At 38.5% G+C, this 22,689-nt stretch overlaps 1 protein-coding gene across 2 annotated transcripts in view; it reads right to left on the bottom strand.

Annotated features, from left to right (window-relative positions):
* Window positions 1-5,474: 5,474 nt before the first annotated feature.
* lmf1 (lipase maturation factor 1) overlaps window positions 5,475-22,689 on the bottom strand; it is a 46,324-nt gene continuing 29,109 nt past the window's right edge. For both annotated transcript variants that reach the window (XM_030122211.1, XM_030122212.1), the window contains exons 6-11: window positions 22,296-22,463; window positions 18,548-18,728; window positions 14,951-15,104; window positions 11,065-11,248; window positions 9,900-10,012; window positions 5,475-5,795 (exon numbers count right to left, since the gene is read on the bottom strand). In XM_030122211.1, coding sequence (XP_029978071.1) covers window positions 5,609-5,795; window positions 9,900-10,012; window positions 11,065-11,248; window positions 14,951-15,104; window positions 18,548-18,728; window positions 22,296-22,463 — 987 coding nt within the window. In that variant the 3' untranslated portion in view covers window positions 5,475-5,608. The remainder of the gene's footprint in view (window positions 5,796-9,899; window positions 10,013-11,064; window positions 11,249-14,950; window positions 15,105-18,547; window positions 18,729-22,295; window positions 22,464-22,689) is intronic.

Here is a 22,689-nt window from a genome sequence, read left to right as displayed (position 1 = left end):
TCATTTACATTCGTTATCTAACACACTGAGGCTACATGACTGTGCTGCTAATTAACTGGAGTGATTATTTTACAGAAACAAAGTGAGTGGTGTTAGTGGAGTTACCTTTAACTCTTCAGAGTTGTGTCTCTGAGAAATACCTCCTCACAATTAAAACATGTCTTCTGTTATGTCTAAAATAACCCAGCAGATACTGTTAGTCACCTTTTCTTCACTTTTAAAGTAAACAAGCTGAGCTTTTAGCTTTGTTGTGGTAACATTACGTTAAAACATTGTGAGACTGTAAAAATAAAAATGAAATATTCAAGAGAAATGTTTCTCAATAATGAGCTGCATTTTAATATTTTATGAAATTCTATTTATACATTCATGTATTAGCTAATGTGAATGAACACAGTAACAGATGTCTCATTTACATTATGTAACGAATGTATGGAGGCTACAGAATGGCTGCTAATTAGCTGGGCTAAAGTGGGTTATTTTACAGCAACTAAGTGAGGAGAGCAGTGTTAGTAGAGTTAGATCTGAAACTCTTCAGTTATTTGTCTGAGAAATACCTTTTCAGAATTACAGTGTTTCTTAGGTTTCTGTCTAAAATGACACTGTAGCTCAGGAGTGTCAAACATGCGGCCCAGGGGCCAAATGCGCCCCACCAATGGGTCCAGTTCGGCCCCTGGGATGTTTTTGCCAAGTGCAAAAATTACACAGTCTTGAATTGAATTAAGCAAAAAAAAATTAAGCTTGAATTAAGGAAAAAATCTTGAATTAAGCCACAAAAAAAAAAAAAAAAAAAAATCTTCAATTAAGTAAAAAAAATCTTCAATTAAGCCAAAAAAAACAAAAAAAAATCTTCAATTAAGTAAAAAAAAGAAAAAAAAAAATCTTGAATTAAGCTTAAAAAAAAAAAACTTCAATCAAGTAAAAAAAATCTTGAATTAAGCCAAAAAAAAAAAAAAAAAAAAAACTCCAATCAAGTTTAAAAAAAAATCTTGAATTAAGCCTAAAAAATTTCAGTCAAGTAAAACAAAATCTTGAATTAAGCCAAAAAAATCTTCAATTAAGTAAAAAAAAAAAATATTGAATTAAGCCCAAAAAAAAAAGATCTCCAATCAAGTTAAAAAAAAAATCTTGAATTAAGCCAAAAAAATCTTCAATTAAGTAAAAAAAAATCTTGAATTAAGCAAAAAAAAAAAAAAAAAAAATCTAGAATTAACAACTAAAAATTTTTTTTCTTTGTTTTAGTGCAAAAAATAACATTAAATTATGAAAATATTTACATTTCCAAACTATCCTGTAACTAAAATGTGAATAACCTGAACAAATATGAACAACCTGAAATGTCTAAAGAAAATTCAGCACAATTTTAATAATTTTTCTTCCTGTTCCTCAGTGTTTAGTGTCTTTGTAGATCTGATCCAGAATGCATATGGACTAATGATAAGTTGAGGAAAAATATTGTTAAAATTGCACGAAATTTTCTTACGTTTTTTAATTTACATTTCAGTTTTTTCAGTTTTTTTTTTGTTTTTTTTTTATAGTTTATAAGAGTAAGTATTTTCATAATTTAATGGGTTTTTTTTGCACTAAAACAAAGACAAAAATTTGGAGTTGTCACTATTTATAGTTTATTATGTTCTTATTTTACCGGTCTGACCCACTGCAGATCAAATTTAGCTGAATATGGAACTGAACTAACATGAGTTTGACGCCCCTGCTATAGCTAGTGCAGATAAAAACATTCCTTCACTTTCAAAGTAAATAATCTTATGTTCTGACCACTGCTGAGGTTTGAGCCTTGGTGAGATCATTACATTAAAGCACTGACTCTTGTAATACTGTGAAAATAAAAGTATTCAGAGAAATACTTCTTGATAATGAGATGAGTTTTAACATTTGACTGAATTCTGTTTATACATTCATGTATTAGTTAATGTGAATGAACATAGAAACACATTCTCATGAACATTAGCATATGAGGCTACATAACTGTGTTGATAATTAGCCAGGCTAAAATGTGAGCTTTCATTATTTTTCAGCAACAAAGTGTTAGTGAAGTTAACTAAATGTATTTTTAATTCTTCAAAGCTGTGTCAGTCTCTGAGAAACAAATGACTTGCTCTAGAACTGAAACATTTCTGAAGTCACCTTTAAAGTAATCAAGTATCTTCACTTTTAAATAATCCTATTTTACAGCTCTTGCCAAGGTTTTTGCTTTTTTAAGATGACCTTAAATAATTGATTATTGTGCTGCTATGAAAATAAAAATGTCAAAATGAGCTGAGTTGTGATACTTGACTAAACTGTGCATTATGGGACTTATGTGTCTTTTCATAAACTTGAATAATGAGTAATACTCTTATTCATGCACTGCCAAACTGTTAGCCTTTTGACCTAATATTTAATAAAACTAGAGGTTAGCTGCTGTGAAAATAAAAAGGAAAATAATTTCACAATAAGATGAATTTTACTACTTTCCTTAATTGTACATGAATATTCTTTCATATTATTAGAATTTTTATTAATTATCTTGTCACAGTATCATCCAGTAGAATGGATTCCAGGAAGTTAATACAGTAGCACACAGCAAAAATTGGAGAGTTGAATCAACTCCCACAGAGTTGATTTTAACTCTTTTTCAGAGTTTATATAGGTCCACACTTTATAGAGTTAAATTAACATTTTCATTGGAGTTAATTATTTAACACTATGTCAGAGTTGCCTTTTTAACTCAGAAACCTGAGTTAACTTAACACTGACTGATTTAACTACAACACTCACTAGAGTTCATAAATGGACTGAACTTATATAGTGCATTTTCTACACCTTCATGGTGCCCAAAATGCTTTACAACTCCTCACATTCACACACGCTCATACGGTGACATCAGTGCCTTGCCCAAGGACACTTCAACACATGGATAGTCAGAGCCAGGATGTGAACCGCCGACCCTTTGGTCATTGGACGACCCGCTCTACCAACTGAACCACAGCCGCCCTTCATAATCTGACCCACCTGGGTTACATGAACCCATATGGATTTATTATTGACACTGTCAGAGTTTGTCCTTTAACTCAAACAGAGTTAAATTAACACCATGAAAGGAACACAAATAACACTCATTTTACTGAATTTTCACTCTGAAAGTAGTGTTAATTTTAATCATAAAAAAGGGAATCCATTAAAAATGACTTCAAATTCAATGTGAACAGGATGATTCAAAGAAAGCTGATGCATTTTTTTTAAAAACATTTTTCTCTGACCGTGACAGTCTGACAGAAACTGCACAGGTTCACCTGGTCTGAAATGCAGGGGCCAGGCTAATTAACACTGGAGAGACGCAAAACAACATTTCTCCTGAGTTAATTTCCACAGGCTTGACGAACTCTTTTCATTAACCCCAACTCTGAATGACATTTAACTCACAGTGAGTTCAAACTACACTTCGAGTGAAAATTGACTCTCAAATGTTTAACCCTGAAATTTCAACTCTCCAGTTGTTGCTGTGCAGACACCTCCTGAAGACTCTAAACTGGAGTAATTAATCAAATTCAGAAGAGCAGCTGATTTTATGGATTTATATAGAATGCTGAATCAAAACTTTTTTTTTCTTTTTTTAACAATTTATTATTGTGTCACATTTTATGAACCCCCCCCCAAAAAGCGTGTTGTCTCTGAAAGAGATAAATGTTTCAAAGGCCAGTTGAAGGGACAACATTACTCCTCAGTCTGTCTCTGTGTTTTAGAAAATTAAACAATAATAGACAAGAACTCTGACAGAGAAAACTACACTCTCAGTATTCAATATGTCAAAGCAAACAGAGTGCAGACAGCATTTTAGTCCTGTGAGACAGTGACACTCCATACTGACAAAAGAATGAAGTTACAGAATGAGTGAAACGACAGTACAGTCTGACAGTCTTTAGAACACACAGAAGACAGAAGTGTGGCATAGGACGTCCCATTTTTGGGACTTCTTTTCCGATCAAGCTCTTAATTTGACCAGTTAATCTCTTCTATATTAGTAACTCCCCCAAAAAATTTCGGCCCAGTCCGTAAAGTTTTAGACCCCCCCCACCGCCATATTTAGGGTGCCCACCAGCTGAGTACAGAAAACCCATTTTTCAGTGGAAAATCCTGCATTTGTGGGTTAGATCTGCCATATCTGCTCATGCAAATGTCATATTAGAGGTTTTGGGGGATGCTACTGTCGTTTATGAAGGTCTGAAATCATGTACAGGTCAAAGGTCACATGATTTTAGACAAGGTCAAGGTCATTTGACACTGAAAAATGGGTAAAATCACATGTTTTTGCTGATTTCTTTCTTGCCTAGTCTTATTTCACACATCTGCACTCAGGGCTGATTTCACTGGAGAACATTTGATCCTAGATGACCCATCTGGTACCCTCCCTTTTCTTCAGTTTAGCAGGTACCTCATTTCTTTCTCCAGACAAGGGTGGGCGGCTGTGGCTCAGTTGGTAGAGTGGGTCATCCAATGACCAAAGGGTCGGCGGTTCGAATCCTGGCTCCGAGACCTTCATAAATGACAGTAGCATCCCCCAAAACCTCTAATACAACATTTGCATGAGCAGATATGGCAGATCTAACCCACAAATGCAGGATTTTCCATTAAAAATGCATTTTCTGCACTCAGCTGACAGGCACCCTAAAGATGGCAGTGGGGGGGGGTCTAAAACTTTACGGACTGGGCTGAAATTTTTGGGGGGAATTACAAATATATAAGAGATTAACTGGTCAAATTAAGTAGGGATGCACCGATACCGATACAAGTATCGGCATCGGCTCCGATACTCAGTGTGTGTACTCATACTCATACTCGTAAAAGATATCCGATACAAATGCACCGATACCACTTGCGGCCGTCTGCGTACATTCCATCTGTTTTCCAGGTGCTGGTGGATGTGTACCCAGAATGAGAATACCAGCAGGAGTACGGAGCGGTGCGGACCGCTGCCAGCAGAAGTGAAAACCAAACTTAAAACTCATTTGTCTTTTCTCTTCCTGCTGAAGCTAAACTTTTAAACATTACCAGAGAAAATGCCGCAGTATTAGTATCACATTAGTGTGACCTCTGTCGTCTCCATGTTTGTTATCACTGACTTTCTTCTTCTTCTTCTCAAAGAACTTTCCTCTTCTTCGTGGTATTTGTCGTTATTTAAGAGCGGCGCCCCCTGGTGGATTAACTGACAAACACTCATTCCAACACATTAAATGTCAGTAGCAGCACTTTGTTCCAGTCAGACTAATGACAACGACAATAAAGCACATTTACAAAAGGAACTAACAACTGGAATGGGATTATTAAGTACTCGTATTGGTACTCGGTATTGGCAAGTACTCAAATGTAAGTACTCATACTCATACTCAGTCTGGAAAAAAGTGGTATCGGTGCATCCCTGAAATTAAGAGCTTGATCGTAAAAGAAGTCCCAAAAATGAGACGCCCTAATGTGGCAGGTTACACTGAACTTGAAAATGCTGATCATCATCATTTAACTTTGTAGCCACTGATGAGATTCAGCTGTAACACCATCTTCCACTGGTATCCTCCTGGTACTGCCGTCTCAGTTCACGTCAGAGGTCATGGCACTAGCTCTTCTTCTGTGGTATGTGTGGATGTGGCCAGTTCCTGGACTGGAAATAGCCCCTGAGTCCTTCCAGGTCCACAGGAGGGAAGTAGGCTCCAATGCGTTTCCTCAGCCACCACTTCCCCTGCGCTGCACTGGAACTGCCCGGCTGGCTGAACTTATATCTGAAATGTTCTCCTCTAACCCACCTGAGAAAAAAGAAGACAGGGGAGAGTCTCATAAGCCTCTGCCACTCAGTTTGACCACATTTACATCTGGTGTTACAGAACAAATCTGTATCTAGACATGTTATCCAGACTGATGTAAATGTTGCCTTCATGTTTACACCTTATATTTAACCCTTTCATGCACAGTGGTCATCCAGTGAACAGCTATTCTCCAGCTGTTCTCTTGTATATTCATGGATTTTATTGTTTTAGTTCCATATCAGCCAACACAGTGGACATTCATGCATCATCCCATACACTGCAACTCATACCGTTACTGTAACTTTGCTGTTTTTGATAAACCTGATCTGCACTAACATGTTAGAGTAAATCAAATGCTTGTTATTGTTATTAGACTGTGGGTTTTTTTTGCATATTATCTCCATAAAGTGAGTAATAACTAATATTAGAGTATGTTAAAATGTGACAAAACATCAGATTAGCAGCATTAAAAAATGTATTTCATACTTTTCACTCAGTGTATCAGTAAATACATGTTTCTTTTCTTCAAAAATTAAACACATGGTGTCCAGCTGAGTGGATATTTTTGCAACTCCATCAAAAATAGGTTCATACAAAAAATTTCAATCGCATTGTTTTTTTCATGCCTAAAGAGGAATAAAAACACTTAGGAAAAAAACACTTGATTAGGGTCAAAACAAGGTATTCAAAATCTCTCTGACGGGACATTTTAGAGACAATTTGACCCACATTTTTACTTTTAAAGTCATTTTTGCTTTAGTTGGACCATAAGGGATTATCCAAAACAAGGAGCTACTTTATATTGAAATAAATGTTGGAATGACAGTCAATTAAAGTTTGCTCTCTGATGGGACATTACTGTGTTTTGACCCATTAAGGTTCTCATAATTCATGTATGAAAGGGTTAATACATCCTCCTCCTCACTCAGACCAGGCCTCTGTCCTCGACAAGTCAAACCTGCATGTGTGTCATTTAAAGTGATGTTACTAGAAACATAATCTTGTTATGACAAAAGTAATTTTAATGTGAGCATTGGCAGTAGAGCTGAACTGATTAATCGACTTGAATCCATTTAAAACATTATTCGATCACAATTTTCCTGAATCAAAGCATAACCTTAATTTCTCTTCTGTTAACTCTTTAAGTGCCAGACAGTTAAGGGGCTAATAAGCCTTAAAAGTGCCACAGAATTTGGCCTGCAGGAAACCGCTCGGTAACATCCGACCGATTGCTGATTAGATCCAAAACGCACCGGACGCAGCCGATTCATTATTGATCGTAATTTGCATAATTTATAATAATAATAATAATAATAATAATCTTTATTTATATAGCACTTTTCATACATTAAAAACTGTAGCACAAAGTGCTTTACATATCAGTTTAAAAATCAGTACCGCCCCCCACCCACACCCACCCACTCACCCGCACACACACACACACACACACACATATACATGCAAACCCACAAGCTCACACATACTTAAGAAGACTGACTGAGCACGGGTAGACCAGAACAAAAATGTACAAGTAAAAGTAAAACATCAGTTTAGGAGGCGCTGTCTCAGGGAGCCATCCGCACCAGGAGGCAGCCGCCGACCCCGGCGACCAGGCACCAGCAACACAGCCCCGCATCCCAACTAGTGGGAGAGGGCCAACTGGGACCCCCACCCACCAGAAAGGAGCGGACCCCAGTGAGAGAAGGCGCCACAGCCCCCGGAGTCCACAGCCGCCCCCCGGCATGGAGGGCTCCCTCTGATGAAACACCGGAGAATAAGAAACATTAAAAAGATATAAAAATATTATTCGGTCGCGTGACCTCAAATTCCCGTCTGCTTGGTCTCAAAAGGGGGACACAGAAAGAACGTCATCGAAATGTGAGAAAGAAATGGGGGTGGATGGTTTGTTTGTACATAAATATGGCGTGTTCTCCAAAGCCAATCTGATCGGCCCGTGGCACTTTACAGGTTGTTTTCGTAAAGCCGATTTAATCGGCCCATGGCACTGAAAGAGTTAAACACTGGTTCCACTGTTCTGTTTCACACAGACGCTTACTGTGACGCACATGATGCCAGGATCAATACAAACAACACGGAGATGAGGACAAAAAGGCAGAAAATGTCTATATGTTGACTTTTCTACATTGGAAGCATCAACTTACTCCTTTAAACTTTGATCCTTTTTCACACAAACATTAAAAATGTTTGTTTTAGTTGTTAGTAAGTTGGATCCAAATGTGTTGAAGACTACAGTGCACATATTGTTTGTAGATGTCATTGGACTTGTTTATTGGAGACACTATATATCAGTGGTTCCAACCTTTTTTGGCTCGTGACCCCATTTTAACATCACAAATTTCTGGCGACCCCATACATTCAAAACGGAGACTTTTTTTTTGTTTTTTTTGGCTAAAATGTATTTGTTTCTGATCATGTACTAGTTTGCTATACTATGTTGCAAATAAACATGAATTTTAGACAACATTTAGTCTATATAATGTATATTATTATGGACGGAGGCAGAAAAGACAGGTGGAGATTACTGCACAAAGTGAGAATTGGATTTTCCTTGGTCAGGATATGTACAGTCAGTCCAGCTGTGATTTCCAAGGCTGACAATTAATACTGAACAAACAAGAACTCAAACTATGAATTATGAAAGAGCTGCAGCGTCTGAAACTGACCACAATGAACATTTGACATCTTCAGAGTTTGTCATGTCTTTAATGTATTGTGATTGTCTCTCTCAACTCACCATATATTTTTTATTAGGAAGTTTTTGTTTTTATCAGTTACTACAAATTTCAGGTGACCCCGTTAATATTACAAGCGACCCCACGTGGGGTCCCAAACCCAAGGTTGAAAAACACTACTATGTAAAATATATAAAATGCTATTTTTAAGACATGATTCCAGGTAAAGGTTCTGCTGTGAATCTGCGTCTGTTTCAGGTTCATTAAAGCTACTGTGAGTTTGTGTTTGTGTTCCTTTTCTTCAGTGGTTTTGCTTTACTGTGTTTTAGGGTCAAAACAGGTGGAAGAACAGAAAAATACAAAGAGAAGAACTGAAGTTTGACAGATTTGGACTAAATAAGGCACTGAGAATGTACATCAATAAGAGATTTAGGATGTTGAACATGAACTGTGAACTGGAACACACTGAACCTCACCCAGGGGGACGGATACACAAGCACCTAACTGCACCTTATTGCACTGCCTCTTTGTGCTTTACACTTCACTCTGCTGTTTGTACTGTACTCCAGCGTCTACTGTGTATAGGCTAGGTTAGGTTGTATATATGTGTTATTATTTTTATGTAGGTATTTTAAAGTTTAATTTTAGACGTATATTTTACTTATTTTAAATTAGCCTTAGTTTTAGTCGATTTTAATGTATTCATTTATTTATTAGTTATTTATTTTATTGATATGGCAAGTACGGGTCCTCGGAAACCAGTTTCGTTCTCGTCTTTGTGATGGAATGACAAATAAACTCCTTTGAATCCTTGGAACAACAACAAGGATTTGAATTTGGGCCCAATAGTTTTTGTTTTGGGCTTTTCTTTCTAAATCAGTCCAGCTGCCTTTTGACACCTGGTTGAACTCCAAAAAGCAGTCAAAACACAGTAAAAAACACAGTAAAAAAAAAATAAAGGAAAATCACCACAACACTGGAAACAACAGTAAAAACATAAAACACAAGGAAAACGGCATTAAAAAAAAAAAGTCTATTTTTAGTGAGCTGGTCTCGCTCACTACTCTGTTTTACCCCCCATTTCACAGGCAGCGGGGGATGCACTGAGCATGCTCAGATGTCTATGGAAAAGACAAGGTCTATTCTATCAGCTTGATTTGAATTTTTCCGTATTAATCAAAAGGTTGAATTTTTATGAATATTTAAAATAAATCATACATTCAGAATAATCACCACAGACATGTCACGGTTAAAAGCAAAAAAAATGCCAAACTATATTTTTCTTCACCAGAGGGAGCTAGAGGACAGACAATAAGGTAAGAGAACTAGAAAGGAAGTGAGTAAGATGATGGTGAAGGGCATTAATACATATGTAAGGTCAGAAAGAAAGTTATCTTTGCTCTGACTTTACCTGGGAGTTCCTCTGTCCTGGAATGGATTGTGGTCCATCAGTGAAAGGACAGTGCTGTCATTGGCAAGAAGACGACCTGCTATGTGGATCACCCACTCGCTCTGTTCATAGGTCTGCATGGGAAAATAAGACAAAACAGGACATGAGGACAGGAAATTGGGAGAATACATGAACATGGATGGTCAAAAATCGACACAAAGGTTTAGTAAAAACACAAACAGGTAAGAGAAGAAAATGAGAAAATGAGCAAAAAACATTTTTGAAAAAAAGTGGTTTAAATGATGATAAAAATGACAGAGGGGTCAGTAAACATGACAATCAAAGACATAGTGAATACTAGACAGAAAGAGCACAATTACTACGAGGCATGAAAGAGATGATGTTCAGGTAAAGACATGACACTGCTGCCCTCTGGTGGTTTAACAGAGGGGCTGAAATGTGTACCTCAAGTCTTTATTAACACTGAAAATGTCTGAGTTTTCTTTGTCTTGCTATTGTATTTGAGAAAATAAATTCAACAAGTACTGAAAAAACAACAAAGTATATCTGGAAATAGAAGAAATGCACATCTGTCATTTCCCCCCTAGGCCACGCCCCTCTCAGTCAGACTGAGCGGCAAAAACAAACCGGCTCAACATGGCGGAGTATAGCAGTAACTACACCGAGACTGGGAAAAATGTGGAATATAACATGAAATTAAAGACAACTGGACTGGACATGGATCCATACAAGCTACCAAACAACAAGTGTTCTACCAACACTGATCTGGGACAGAAATCACCTATCCTGACATTTAGATGAACCTGAGTTCAACACCAGGAAAATCCCCAATGCAAAGGCTGAAAGCATCCAAAAGACAAAGAGTTGTTGACATCCTGGTCATCATTAATTAGAGGATTCCAGCTGGTGAGTGCTTTAATTCAACATACTATTGTTTTGGAGGTTTTCTGTCAGCGCAGATGTATTTTCTTGGCGGTGATTTCCGCGGTAAAGGCCCAGCAGTAGTGCTCACAGTTCACTACTGATTTACTGGAGTTGAACCCTTAGTATTGACCCTTGTATAATGACAATAAAGGGATTCTATTCTATTCTATTCTATTCTATTCTAAATGAATAATGATGGTGGAGGCAGGAGAGAACTGAGTTCCTCTGTCAAACATCACACCTGGAATGCAGCGAACCACATGAGCCAGTCCAGTCGGTAGTGGTACGGCGATATGAGGCACGGCCGCCGGTTAACGTCTCCCGGCTTACACAAGAACTGGTACTCCTCCCATATGGCCTCAGGGTCTTTGGGATCTTTGGCCAGAGTGCCCTGGAAAATCACCTCGGTCCGTTCTTTGGTGATGCTGCACAGAAGGGGTGGATGGGAACGTTTAAGGAAAATAGAATAAGAAGTGTTGAGTCTGACCATCATCATCATTTCTTTGGTCTGTCTTTATTTCTGTTAAAACAACACAGAACAGGTTTCATGAAGCCACATTTACCAGTGTGTGAAGTTCTGGCACAAATGTGAGAAACACGGTATGTGCCTCAAAACCTCAACAATTTGAATCTGTAAGATATAACCAGATCTATTACCACAAACTGAATATAGTGTTTATGATGTTGTTTTCATTAGTGGATAGTCTCCTTTAACCAGTAGTTCTGTTTTCTTTAGCTTAGAAAGAGCAACAGTAAAGAGCAGACTGGAGCGGTAGAGAAAACAGAGTGTGACACTTCCATTGCAAAAAATGGCAGACAAAATATGGACCTACTCCCAGGTTATGGAGACACCAATAGTTCCAAACATTGAGTTTCGAAGCATTGGAACATGTTCATTTCTACTGCTGCTGATCTAGCAACTCCAGTGGTCAGTTAATAAGATATCATGATCTTTCAAATTATCAAGTGCATTTCCTGTATTAGCGGACATTTATGTAGTAAATTCTGTTTTCTTTGGTATGTGTTAGCGTTTGGATAAATTTATATCTTATATAACCGTTATGTTCGATTTTCAGCTGTAGCCCAGCAGTTAGCTAGCTTGACTTTGCCAGCGGTTGAGATTTAACCACTACAACTACAAATTATGGAGTTTCTAAGGTAAGGTAACGTTAGTCCAAATGTGGTTATCAGCGGGTTTTATTTGAGTTGTTTTGCTGAACCTGATGGTGTTCGGTTAAGTTCGTCAGCTGAGGTCATGTGCTAATTAGTGTCACTTACTGCAAATAGAAATATGGGTCCACTTTGCAAGTTATTTTATCCTATTTGTAATTTATTAGCATTTCATAATGGCATGTGAGGCCTGTCAGTAGTTTTATTTGTCCTGCGCTCGTTTCGTAAACTTATGTAAACCTACTACCAAATTTAAAGCTTTTCAAAGTAATAAATGCAATAATTTCACTGGTCAACCCCACTACTCAAAAGCATCACAGACACAACAATACATACAGTAGTGCAACAATGGTTGGAAATATACTTGTGTCTGGTTTATTTGGATATTTACCATGCAATAATGCACTCACTGCTGTCTGTCCCATAGAATAACATGACAGCGTCCAGTTTGTTTTGGAACTATTGAAGCTTACATGAACCACGTGATCATCATATAGCGACAAAAAAAAAGCGCGTCGTAACTCTCTCTCTCTATGGCTCTGGAACAGACCAACCAGACTGTGGCTGTAGGAGTGGTGTGACTTTAAACTGGCTTCATGATTTGATTTGATTTGATTAAGGAACTGTTCAGACCTGGCATTAGCAGCATCCTGTGTGACCAGAGCCCACATGGATCTGATTACATGTAGACGGCTCTAATGTCTAATCACCCAGGACACATTTGGACCTGGTCTAGGACACATAGGTTCACCTTGTTCTAGGAGTGTGACCAAAAATGTGTCCTTGGACACTGATTGAATGACTGAATTCTCAGCTGATGACCTCTGTGTATGCCGACTTCTGCATCATATTACAGTATTTGGGTGTATATACTGTATATATATATATATTTCATGTATCCAGTATAAGAATGAAAGAAAATTATAGCATCGGTACTTCAGAATGACAATACTTTATTAATCCCAGGGGGATCTGTTGTTGACTGAGTGCATCTGAATGATGCTTTGAGGAAAAAAACACATCAGGTACTGCACAATCCAGTAGAAATTCATGTACGTCAGATGTATGATATATACATATGATATATGGAATGCGAATGTCTGATACTGAATGTCAAGAAAAAATAAATAAATAAAAGAAATTCATGTACTTTATAAGCACTCGAACATTCAGTCATCTCCTAAAAGTATGTCATGCAAGAGAACTAAAAGAAATGGAATGGTTGATGTCAAAGGCTGTGTCTTAGTCTGTCTTAGATTATAGATTATATAACCAAAAGACAATACAGATACAGCCTGTTGAACTGAAAATGAAGGCTTGCACTATGTTCAAGGCTTTAGATGAGCTTCTATATTGGCCTATAAAGGATGGAAGTCTGATCCCACTAGAAGTGATAACTCAAGGTGCAGGTGGAAATGAGTTTTAAAGCCAGGTGAGGACAGACACAACTGTCCACTCAGGACTCGTGTTAACACCAGATGTAACCAGCGCTTAAAACTACGTATATATACTGTGTCCCAGATGAAAGATGACACAGATGTGATATCTTTGGTTGTAGGTGAAGTCACACAGCGAGAGACGTTCACAGCCATCGTCTTAAAACCCAAAACAGCCTGGGACAAAATTCTGACAGCGCTACAAATTTAGGGTGTCTATCTGACAGCGATCTACATGGAGCTTTAATCAACACATCATGTATGTAGGTAAAATGCTGCTGTCAACAGTTTGTATAAAACTGGTTTCCTGTTTTACAACTGCATGTTTATTTTTCTCTTCCCTTTAGACTTCGAAGGTTTTACTCTACATATAAATGTGACTCATTAGTTTAGCTTCACTGTCTACAGCAGAGGGAGAAGACCAGCACTGAGAATATTCTGTCTTGTCCTTTTATCTTTGTCCTAGTTGCAGATGTAGATGGTATCATCGCATCATTTACAAACATGTCACATCCAAGTTCATTTGATCATGTCACATTGTGGCTTCTGAAAAACTTATGACACAGCTGAAATTTTCCAGTCAGAAGAATGATTCTCAAAAGATGTCAACGTACAGCCTCCTTAATTTTAATGTAGTGAGTGAAAGAACTCCCTTATATTTAGAAAGTGCTTTCAAACTATTACATACATCAACCTTTGTTTTTAATTTTTTATCTTCTCTTTATTTTTCTATTGCTTTTTACATGTATTGTCTTGTGCTGCTGTACATTGCAAAAATCAAAATCTTACCAAGTGTATTTTTCTCATTTCTAGTCACAATATCTCATCACACTTAAAATAAGGCATAATCACCTGAAGAGTAACTTTTCAGTGAGATATAAGAACCTCTTTTTAGACAATAGATCTGGGAAATCTAATTTCAAGATGATTTTCATTTGATCCACTGGCAGATATTTTTGTTTGAATTAAGCAAAAAAAAAAAAAAAATCTGCCAATGGAACAAGTGAAATTTATCTTGGTAAAATTTCTTGAAATAAGATTTTCAAGATCTATTGTCTAAAAACAAGTTCTTATATCTCACTGAAATGTTACTCTTTAGGTGATTATGTCTTATTTTAAGTGTGATGAGATATTTTGAATAGAATTGAGGAAAAATACACTTGGTAAGATTTAGATTTTTGCAGTGTACATTTTAATTTCTGGGGGGATCAATAAAGTATACCTTACCTTACCTTATCTTATTTTATCTTAAACTATAACAGCCTGTAACATAAAGAGGCGCAACAAAATGGTTCTTATTTTCACATGATTATACATTTATATTATATCCCATCCTTGTGATTAGATCCTCTTCCATCCTCCTGAATGTGTCCAGAGTGACCTTCACACCAGGTCTGAAACTATGTTATAATAATAAGGTAACTCCACATTGAAGGAGGATGCAATTAATGACTGTGTGCATAAAGCGGTTTAGGTATTTGAGTTATTTTCAAGGCTTTCAAATGTATTTGTCATTGGTACCTTCCAAAGGCTCCATACGTGTTGACGATGCGCAGCGGGTCAAATGAGGTGTTCATCACCTGCCTTGAACTCAACAGATTCATCACCACAGGAATGCTGAGGTAGCCAATCAGAACAGCCAACGATACGTTCACCACTCGACGCATCAGCATACCTGAGACACACAAAGAAAACAGAGAAGGAGATGAATGCAAATGAAAAACCAACCTCAGACTTCATTATATGGAAATTTTGTAACCAGAATATTGGAAACAGAACAGACAGGTGTTTAGATCATCTGTCTGTCTGTCTGTCTGCCTGTCTGTCTGTCTACCCAATGCACACACTATCCATACAGTGCTCTTAGGCATCCTTGATTAAAATGTAGAGAAGGATGCTTTTCACTGCCCCTGTCTGCCTTAGAGGAGCTGCTGCAGTATATTACTTTGTTGACTTGTAGAGAAATAATGCATCTCATAGCTGTGTTTGAGGTGAAGCTGAATGGCCAAGGGGAACCTATAATTAAAACTTAAATCACTGTAACATTATTGTGTGTGGTTGGCCGCAGAGGGGGTTTGTCATTTTTAGGTACACCATGCTTAAGTAATAGAGCCTTGTTTATTTTATTTTTTTTATAGCGCGTGTGTACTCTCTAATTTAACACGTCCTGGCTGGAAAACGTCTGACGTGTGAGATCATGGGTTGACACATGTCGGGCTGGGCCCATGTCGGTTCCTTCCTACCTGCTTATCCCAGGCATGTAAAACACATTAACATAATCCAACTAAAAGGTTCCACTTTGACACAGACTTTGTGGCTCTGCTCAAACGACTACACCATTCTCACACCACAGGTAGAAGGCTATTTTATATTCAACATCCTACAGTCAAACAAAGACGCTAATGGGTCCAATGAGACCAATTAGAAAGGGGCCACTCTAACTTTTTACCACATTTCAACCAGAGTGTTTTGTACAAAAGTAAGCGGCATTGCATTAAATTCCATTAAATCATACGTCATTCTTTTCCCAGCTACTCAGCTGTCCAAGTGCTAATCCCTTTTGTCCCCATAATTCCATCTACAGTAAAATAACCCTGAACAGTTTTGTCATGGGTTGATTTACCCATTAGCCACAAATGGAACTAATATTAATGTTAACCCTTTAACCCCTGACGTGTCTGCGGTGAGCGTTCTGAATGTATGATTTATTTTAAATATTCATAAAAATTCAACCATTTGCTCAATAGGAAAAATTTCAAAGTGTGCTGATAAAATAGACCTTGTTCTTTTCATAGACATCTGAGTGTAACGGAGTTAATGTATATAGTCTAGGATTCCACTTGCCATCGCACACTGTTTTATTGTGTTAATTACAATTTTATTTTGGGGACATTGAACACCACACCCCTGCAAACTAGGGTCGTGCACCCCAGGGAGATAGTGGCAGCTTTGCTATGGTTTCTTCCTGGTGAGTACACGCATGTTGGTCCCGTCATTATTTTACATTTTTTTTAAATTTTTTTTGTCATATTTGAATGATTGTTATGTACCGTTGTGTTTGTGTAATGATTGGCTCCCTGTTGGTTGAGTATGGTTTTTTTTGAATGGCAATGTTCTCTGTGTATGTTCATGGTCTGATTGTGGTGTTAGCTAACTGTGATTTTTTTTTTTTAATTTTTAGCTTGACAGTATGAGAACAGACTGCATGTTTTTCATTGCATTATTTTTTCTGCCAGGTATGTATTTTATTACCTCCGCCAGGAGGTATTGTGATCGCTTTGCTTTGTGTGCATGCATGCGTGCGTGCATGTGTGCATGTTTGCATGTTTGTTTGTTTGTTTGTTAGCAAGATAACTCAAAAAGTTATGGATGGATTTTCATGAAATTTTCAAGAAATGTTGATACTGGCACAATGAAGAAATGATTAAATTTTGGTGGTGATTGGGGGTGGGGTGGGGGGGTTATCTTGCTAACAAACAAACAAACACGCACGCACGGGAGACAGATCTGTCTTGGCGGAGGTCTTCGCTCTCCGAGTGCTTTTCTTTACTTTATATTTACTTTGTTGCCTGAGAAAAAGTGGCAGTTTTGCTATGCTTTCTTCCTGCTTGACAGTATGAGAACAGACTGCATGTTTTTTGTGAGACTTATGTTATTTTTTCTGCCAGAATAAATGGCCAAGAAAGAAAGAGAGAGGATCGTGTTTTGGCAACTTATTCTCAACGCACACGTACAGCCGCGACATGAGCATGCTCAGTTCAACCCTCGCTGCCTGTGTCCTTTATTTTTTTCACTATGTTTTCACTGAGTTTTGACCATGTAACTGCTTATTGGAGTCAAAAATGAGTCAAAAAACAGCTGGACTGATTTATAAAAAAAGAGCCCAAAACAAAAACTACTGAGCCCAAATTCAAATCCTTGTTGTTGTTCAGTGTGTTCCAGTTCACAGTTCATGTTCGACATCCTAAATCTCTTATTGATGTACATTCTAGTGCCTTATTTAGTCAAAACTTGTCAAACTTCAACTCCTCTCTTTGCCTTTTTCTGTCATTCCTAGGGATGCACCGATCCGACTTTTTCAGTTCTGATGCCGATACCGATGCTGGGACCATGCATATCCATCGATATCTGATACTGATCCGATATCATTGACTGGGGGGGGGGGGGGGGGGGGGTCGCAAGTGACATCGTCATTTGGGCCGGTGCGTTAGTGATGTACATCACAACGGTATAAATAACACCCCCCCAACACCCACACATGGTTTGGGGTCCATCAGCGGGGGGGGGGGGGGGGTACATATCGTCCAGTACATCGCATCCCCCTGTCACAAATTAGTTTTCGGGGGGCAGCAGGTAGTCAATGATAAGGTGAGGGGCGCTCACTTTCACTTTGTTGTAATTATCCAAATTACGTCCAAAAATAACAAAACGAGACTCTCGGTTTAAAAAGACACATTCATTTTACTGCGGCAACTTCAAACACACATACAACTTTTCACAACTTGTGGCATACATACATCTTACTCCCGTGAAAATTCCCTATGCTTCTTGGGTAATGCTAAGCGTCATGGGAAACGTACTTATCTTTATGTAAATAATCTTAGCATTCACTATTGCTTATTGTAGCTCAACTTTTAACATAAATCACAAATGAAATATACTGTATATTTTTACTCAGAAATAAATTAACTGCAATTGCATATGTATCATGAAATCATAATAAATACAAACACAAATTACTTGTACTTTATCTTTCCCAAATAAAGTCACAACACACTTTGCTTTATCTATAGAGCTATTTAACCCACCACGTCCTCCACATACAAGTCAGTCACGTTACTTTGGATGGCATGGATGCCCGGGTTGCAAAAATTTAAAGGGGAAGGATTGGTCTTACTGATCATTTGCTTCTACCGATCCCCGATGCAGCTAAAATGTTAATATCGGGGCGAACATCCGATCCTAATATCAGATCGGTGCAACTTTAGTTTATTTCACCCCGTTTTGACCCTAAAACACACCATAAAGACCTGGAATCATGGCTCAGGGGTTAAAGGGTTAAACTAGACAAAGTATCTGGGCACATTTTGTTGAATAAAAGTTGACGCATGTGAATACCTCTGGTGGGTTTAGGAGGACGTCCAGCTCTAGCTTCATTCTGTATCTCCAGGACTGTTTTCTTGGCTCCGCCTCCAGAGCGAAACAAAAAGGCCAGTGATTTATCATCAAAACAGGCCAGACTTGGAACTATGGTCAGCCAGTTGAGGAAACTGAGGTTTCCACTTAAAATAAGAACAACCTAAGACAAAGGAAAGGAAAAAGAAAACTGACGTAAGTGAGTGTTTTCCACTTGTTGGAAGTACCTGGGAAACAATATTAATATAATTGATATAGTGTGATACTGAGGACAGTGTGTTACATTCCTGCACCTATACTTGTATCTGAAAAAGGTATATGTGCAAATAAGTTTAAGAAACAGGTAAACAGTGATTGTTGACATATTTTGAGCAAATTATATACAATGTATCTGATGTCTGGTGCATACAAACAGCTAATTAAACTAGAATTGTAAGTAGAGCAGGACAAAAGAGTTACCATGATAAACATTTTTATATCAGATAGCACAGATAATTACAGTTACAAATGTCAAATCAATATTTCGTTTCAGTGTAAAGGCTTTGGGAAAGTTGAAGAAATCAGATGGTTATTTGTGGTTTTAACTTGTTCATCAAAAACAGAAAATGCAAAAATTGGATCTACATTCATATCTGTATATGATGAACTTGAGTTTTCTACATTTACCTGCTGTAACCACAAAGTTTTCCACTGCAGGTATAGTATCAACTCAGTGTCGCTGTTAATTATAGTGACGACACATCATCATGTTTCACAGGAACATTTAGACCAGTGGTTCTAAACTGGTCCGGCTTCAGGACCCACTATCACCCCTCAATGACCAGCCGTGACCCAAATTGATAACAGCAAATCTTCTCAAATATATTTATGAAAAAATGTTGTGTTTTGAACCTGAGATAATACAGAATATCACAGTATGAAAAGGTGGCGGTGATCAATATGGAAATATTCCCTTTAACAATAAATTAGGTCCATTTGAACCAAAATTAAAAAGTGCACTCAGTTAAAAATTAAAGGTTCATTCAGTCACTTATTTATATTACAAAAGCCAAGTGGCCTCTGTATGGACACTATATTGCCAAAAGTATTGTCTCCCCCATCCAAATAATCAGACTCAGCTGTTCCAGTCCCTTCCATGTCCACAGGTGTATTAAATCCAGCCCTAGGCATGCAGACTGCTTTTACAAACATCTGTGACAGAATGGGTCTCTCTCAGGAGCTCAGTGAATTCCAGCGTGGAACTGTGATAGGATGCCACCTGTGCAGCAAATCCAGTGGTGACATTTCCTGGCTTCTAAATATTCCACAGTCAGCTGTCAGATGGATTATAAGAAAGTGGAAGTGTTTGGGAACGACAGCAACTCAGCCATCAAGTGGTAGGCCACGTAAACTGACGGAGCGGGGTCAGCGGATGCTGAGGCGCAGAGTGCGAAGAGGTCACCAACTTTCTGCAGAGTCAATGGTACAGACCTTCATGTGTCCTTCAGATTAGCTCCAGAACAGTGCGCACAGAGCTTCATGGAATGGGTTTCCGTGGCCGAGCAGCTGCATCCAAGCCATACATCAGCAAGTGCAATGCAAAGCGGTGGATGCAGTGGTGTAAAGCACGCCGCCACTGGACTCTAGAGCAGTGGAGGCGCCTTCTCTGGAGGGACCAATCACACTTCTCCATCTGGCAATCTGATGGACGGGTCTGGGTTTGGCGGTCGCCAGGAGAATGATACTTGTCAGACCGCATTGTGCCAAGTGTAAAGTTTGGTGGAGGGGGGATTATGGTGTGGGGTTGTTTTTCAGGAGCTGGGCTGGGCCCCTTAGTTCCAGTGAAAGGAACTGGGAATGCTTCAGCAGACCAAGACATTTTGGACAATTCCATGCTCCCGACTTTGTGGGAACAGTTTGGAGCCGGCCCCTTCCTCTTCCAACATGACTGTGCACCAGTGCACAAAGCAAGGTCCATCTGGACATGGAGGACAGAGTCTAGTGTGGATGAACTGGACTGGCCTGCACACAGTCCTGACCTCAACCCCATAGAACACCTTTGGATGAATTAGAGCGCAGACTGAGAGCCAGGCCTTCTGTCCAACATCAGTGTGGGACCTCACAAATGCACTTCTGGAAGAATGGTCCAAAATTCCCATGAACACACTCCTAAACCTTGTGGACAGCCTTCCCAGAAGAGTTGAAGCTGTTATAGCTGCAAAGGGTGGACCCACGTCAGACTGAACCCCATAGACTAGGAATGAGATGGACCTGACATTCATATGCGAGTCAAGGCAGGTGAGCAAATACTTTTGGCAATATAGTGTATGTGTGCATGCGTGTGTGCCACGAGAATCACACAAAATCTGGAAAGAGCTGACTGCTGTAGTTTGGCATACTTTTGTATTTTTGGTCAAGGAACAGACTAGTGAAAACAGCAAGTTGATAGGACCAATATTTTGGGAGATATTAGTAATTTTGGAATACAATAGTCTTACAATCACGCTGCTATGGTCAGAATGCTTTGGCGGTGACTGCTGGACAAATGTGGTACAGCATGCTCAAATACACAACAGTATAAAAACTGCCACATCTAGAACCTGTGGATCCCCACGGGTCAACGCACTAGTTCAAGTATGAAACACACTGAGGTTTTTGTCCTCAATGGGCCCGTTTACATGCACACTAATACTCAGATCATTATCCGAATTCTGGAGTTATCAGATTGTTCAAGTGATCATGCAAACAGCGCAAATTGATATGCTTTACCAGATAACAGCAGTAATCTGATCATGAGAAATCAGATTAACGCATCTGGATTTCTCCCCAATACTCCGATGTCTTCCTGCATGTATACAGGTTCATCTGATTTATTTTGTTCTTTTACATCTGAACATGTGCAAACACAATTAAAAATCATAGGAAAACGGAAATTATGTAGTCCGGTGTAAGTGGAAGACAGTAACAGGAAGCTTGAGTCTACCATCACTCTGTACGTACTCTGAAAAATATCCAATAATGGACTGTAACGTCTAAACCAAGGTCTTCGATTATCACATTTCTTAAGTGCATGTAAATGTGTCAGCTCTTATTATTACAATAATCTGATTGCTCCTAGTTATCAGATTTTTATGGTCATGTAAACAGGTTCAATGGAGGTAAAACCAGATCTGATGGAGTCGTTGTCATACCTGAGTTTGACCATGATATGAATAGAAACTTTTGGGTCTTCTTTTATGCTGTGAAATATCTGGCGTTAATTATCATTACAGCGCATTACTGCCACCTACTGTTGGGGAGTGTGAATGAGCGGCACTCAGCTCCATAAAAAATAAAGCACAGGATTGGTTTCTTAACATTATTTTTTGCCCAGACGAAGGCCCACAACCCACTGAAAACAGGTTTGAGACCCGCTTTTCGGTTGCAACCCACCAGGTGAGAATTTCTGATCTAGAGGACATCTGGAACATCTGCACTATCTGAACCTCCTCATCCGACTTAAACATGATGTGACAGATACAATAAAATAAATAAATATGACATGTTTGTAAGTAAAGAATAGTGACTTAGCTGATTAAAACTTAGTAGGTTTGATATGTTCTGTTTTGAACAAAGATGATACAGTGATACCATAACTGTCTTTGACTAATCAGTAGTTTACACTATTTTCATGTCACCTCACCTGACTTGGATGTGATGGAAAAGCACCTTTAATAACAATGGGGTCCTGTGTGTTGGTGATCTATATTACCTGGAACAGGATCTGGATCACTCCATTGACCATGCACATCCGTCTGCCAAGGAAGGTAAAGAAGGGGGCAATGAGCTCTATGAAATGATTTGACAAGGTTTCAAAGCGATGGAACCACCACGGGGAGCGATGCAAGTAGTAGGACACAGGGTTTGGAACTGGCTGGGTCTGCAGAGATGAAGGGGAGGAGAACAGAAGAAGCTAAAACCAGACGTTTATTATTGCCACAGACAGTGTTAGAGACAGGTTTTAATATCTGTATCCAAAATTAAAAGCCTCTGCTGCTTAAAATGTGAAGTTGCTTTACTTTGGAATTAATTTACTGTTTCATACCAGGACTGAGAGTAATTTATGGTGCCACATCTTGGGAGGAAATATTTCCATGTCTAAATAA

This window comes from Sphaeramia orbicularis, chromosome 19, assembly GCF_902148855.1.
Source record: "Sphaeramia orbicularis chromosome 19, fSphaOr1.1, whole genome shotgun sequence".
Lineage (NCBI taxonomy): Eukaryota > Metazoa > Chordata > Actinopteri > Kurtiformes > Apogonidae > Sphaeramia > Sphaeramia orbicularis.
Note: the sequence above shows the minus strand (reverse complement) of the source record. Positions and strands in the feature narration are given on the sequence as shown.